General features: G+C 36.6%; 1 protein-coding gene across 2 annotated transcripts in view; it reads right to left on the minus strand.

Moving 5' to 3' along the window:
- LOC107600082 (glycerophosphocholine phosphodiesterase GPCPD1-like) overlaps nucleotides 1-3,603 on the minus strand; it is a 12,710-nt gene that overhangs the window by 6,401 nt on the left and 2,706 nt on the right. For both annotated transcript variants that reach the window (XM_016291871.1, XM_016291872.1), the window contains exons 4-10: nucleotides 2,871-3,033; nucleotides 1,957-2,086; nucleotides 1,223-1,277; nucleotides 1,056-1,148; nucleotides 750-827; nucleotides 616-655; nucleotides 87-145 (exon numbers count right to left, since the gene is read on the minus strand). In XM_016291871.1, the coding sequence (XP_016147357.1) occupies nucleotides 87-145; nucleotides 616-655; nucleotides 750-827; nucleotides 1,056-1,148; nucleotides 1,223-1,277; nucleotides 1,957-2,086; nucleotides 2,871-3,033 (618 nt within the window). The remainder of the gene's footprint in view (nucleotides 1-86; nucleotides 146-615; nucleotides 656-749; nucleotides 828-1,055; nucleotides 1,149-1,222; nucleotides 1,278-1,956; nucleotides 2,087-2,870; nucleotides 3,034-3,603) is intronic.

The following is a 3,603-nucleotide window of genomic DNA, read 5'->3' on the forward strand; positions in this document are numbered from 1 at the left end:
AAAAAAAAAAAAAAAAAAAATATATATATATATATATATATATTCCTGAGGTCAAAGTTTTATATGAAAAAATAAAGCTGTCATACCTGTGAAAGGGAAGGGAAAGGCTGGTGCTCATCTATATACTCCTCTTCATCCTGCAAGTCTAGACAAAGTAACACCACACAAACAATCATCTTTATCTATTCAACAGTTAACTGTTTATTTAGCTCGATACAGCTCAACAGAGGCTTGGGTTTTAAGCCATAAACCATACCAACTAGATCAGAGATAAATAACAGCACTGATTTACAGCAAAAAAAGAATTTAACCCCCCCCTCCAAACTAATGTTAGGTGAAATAGGTGTAAAACATTGTTTAACAAACTCAAAGCTAATAACTGGTCTGTCTTGAAAGATTTAATACTTATCGCTAAAAAAAATCATTATGGAGATTTTGAATGAGATTTTGATTTTTGGAGCCTGACTATTGCTCTTTATAGGTACACTCTTCTTCAACAAAACCTAAACAGACAAAACACTGCACATTAATCTGTCATTAAATCCATCAGCTAGTTTGACAAGTTGTTATATAATGATCTGCATTTGTATTGTACACAAATCAATCAAATTCTACCTTTGTGGTCATGAACTTCCATGGCAGTTGTGTGGACGAGCTGGAAAGACAAACACATGCGCACTCATCAATATCAACATGGAGATAATTGCATTTCATTGATCATTCACAGTAAAAGAATTTGAAAGTCTTACTTTTAAAAGCTGAAGTTGATCAAATGTAAGATCCTTGACAGGAACTTCGAACAATACCATTGAGTTCTTGTCAGTTTTCTATAAAAGAACACAAGAAATGTAAAGCACAAGGGAAGATATTATCCTTCTTCCTTTTGTTTTGCAGTTTTAATCAGAGTTTATGACTGTTCAAGTCTGAATTTGAAAAGTTTAAGTAGGAAGTCTTCAATCTGAGTCAACACAAAAGCTACACTGAAGGACACAAAATTAGTTGTTCAAATGGTGACTTTTCACTGTCAAGTAATAGGAGCAAAATGTAAATGTTACCTTTTTAATAGAAATGCAGCAGGTGAGATCGTGGTACACGATTGGAACTAAATCTTCAGATAGATGAACATCAAACTCTACATAAGCAGCTCCCTGTGAAAAAAAAACAGATATGCCATAACAAAATTGTATGTATTTTGGTTGAGTTGCATTTTTTATTTACTCACATGGTTGGCCGCACTTAGAAACGAGGCAATTGTGTTTTCCCTTATCTTGTGATGTCTGAAATAAACGAGAATCGTATTTTCTTTCAGCAACATATTTCTTTCTGTTAAACATGCACTTCTCTCTCAAACTCTGTTCATGCAGCAACCCTCAGATGTGCTTGTTGTGTTTTCATACTTTACAGTTTTTTTTACAGAGCCTGTTACATAGGCTGTACACAAATTCAAGAGTCAATACACACCTTAGATGACTGAAAAGCAACATTTGTTAAACTTAAAAAAAAAAAAAAAAAAACAACACCAAAAAAAAACATAGGACTGAGGTCAAATTTTTTATTTTTTTAACTTACAATTTCAGTGCAAATTGTCAGGGGATCTGAATGGATTTTACTATTGTGAAATAGTAATTGTAACTATTTGTAATTGAAAATTGTAGTTAAATAAAAAATATTAATTTGCATTGTGACATTATTATCATGACAATAAAGCACATATTCCTCCTGCCTAATTTGCAATGCAAAATCTTAATGGTCCTAAAAATTAGGGTAATTAGGAGAAAATACCACTTTTAATTTTGGTGAAATGTGACACAGACATCACTTTTCCCCTCTGTAAAAATCTTGCACAGATGCCTTGTGGGCCTACCCATTAGGACAAACACTAAATCCAAGCGGACAGGCTCAGGATTCTTGTAGCAGCATGCCGACATTCCGATCATCCACCCTGTTGCTACTCACTTGGGAGCAAGTGTGCTTCCTGCTCCTCTGTGTCCAACATCCAAAGCGCTCCTTTTCTTCCAGTATTTGGTAAAAGACTGCCTCATGTCACACTGAAAGTCTTGAATAGGACGTGTCACCAAGTAATCCACTGAAATCCCATCAAGAATAAAAGCATTTACTTAAGTCAATACTTAATCATTTACATTAGTGAAGTCAACACTTAATGCTTAAGGCTACGTTTACACTAGTGCGTTTTCATTTTAAAACGCATAACTTTTGCTACAGTTACGCTTGTTGTTTACACTACTTCAGCGTTTTCGACCCTTGAAAACAAAGCCTTTCGAAAACGCTGCAGACCCCGTTTTAATTTGAAAACTCTGGGGTTGTGTTTCAGTGTAAACGGACCAAAACTGAGGCTTTTGAAAATGATGGCGTGCTGCCCACATTCGCTCTGTGTATCCTTGAAGACCGTGTAAACAATAACATCATGCTCATTGTTGTACCTGCATGAATGGTCATGTGACCTGCGTTTTCAGTTTTGTAGTGTGGACGGAGATCGTTTCTGAAATGCAGTGAAAACGCTAGTGTAGACGAGGATCATTTTCATTTTAAAACGCCGTTTTAAAACGAAAACGCACTAGTGTAAACGTAGCCTACATTTAATGAAATGAGCACATCAATAAATGAATGGCATCATAATCACATTATCTAGCTACTTAGCAACAATGCAAGCAGCGTGGATCTTGCCAGCATGATACTTTACCCTTTATTTACCCTTTATCAGTCTGTGACGTGTTTACAGAGGCAAATGTTGTATGCATGCAGTGAAAGAACAGATTCCATCATGAGCGGCAGGAATGTGCATTAGTTTTATGGTGTACAAATGAGATGTTTAGACTTTGAACATCAGTGCATTGTGGTACTGATTATACCTCTAACTTTTCCAATTGTCTGTCTGGCATTTCGGCTCATGATGGGTAGTGTGACCACACCCTGATCTTTGCCACTCTCCACGAAAAAAGATGACAAGAGGCATGCGGTGCCCACGTAGCCTGGATGGACATCACCCTGAACCACGGTCTCACTCAGGTCCTCCTAAACAACAGAAATGTGACAAAACAGCCATAAGTCACCAACAGGATTCATGCAAAATGAATGTAAATTTAAAGGGGTTATATGATGCTGCTAAAAAGAACATTATTTTGTGTATTTGGTGTAATGAAATGTGTTTATGCGGTTTAAGGTTTAAAAACACATTATTTTCCACATACTGTACATTATTGTTTCTCCTCTATGCCCCGCCTTTCCGAAACGCGTCGATTTTTACAAAGCTCATCGGTCTGAAAAGCAAGGTGTGCTCTGATTGGCCAGCTATCCAGTGCGCTGTGATTGGCTGAATACCTCAAGTGTGTGACGGAAATGTTATGCCGCTTACCATATTGTGATGCCTTACCATATTGTGATAACCCATTATAAACGAGGCATTTGTTGCATCCAGTGGGGACATAATTACGGATTATAATGACTTATACTGTCTTTTTACGCATTGCGTTGCATCGTGCCGCGTAAACATAAAACCACGTCTGCATTTGTGATCGGAGAAATGACAAACAACAAGCCCTACTCTACACTGCCCAAAAAACTCACTTTAAATATAAAAAATAT

Source organism: Sinocyclocheilus grahami, unplaced genomic scaffold, assembly GCF_001515645.1.
Source record: "Sinocyclocheilus grahami isolate Dianchi unplaced genomic scaffold, SAMN03320097.WGS_v1.1 scaffold277.1, whole genome shotgun sequence".
Classification (NCBI taxonomy): Eukaryota; Metazoa; Chordata; class Actinopteri; order Cypriniformes; family Cyprinidae; genus Sinocyclocheilus; species Sinocyclocheilus grahami.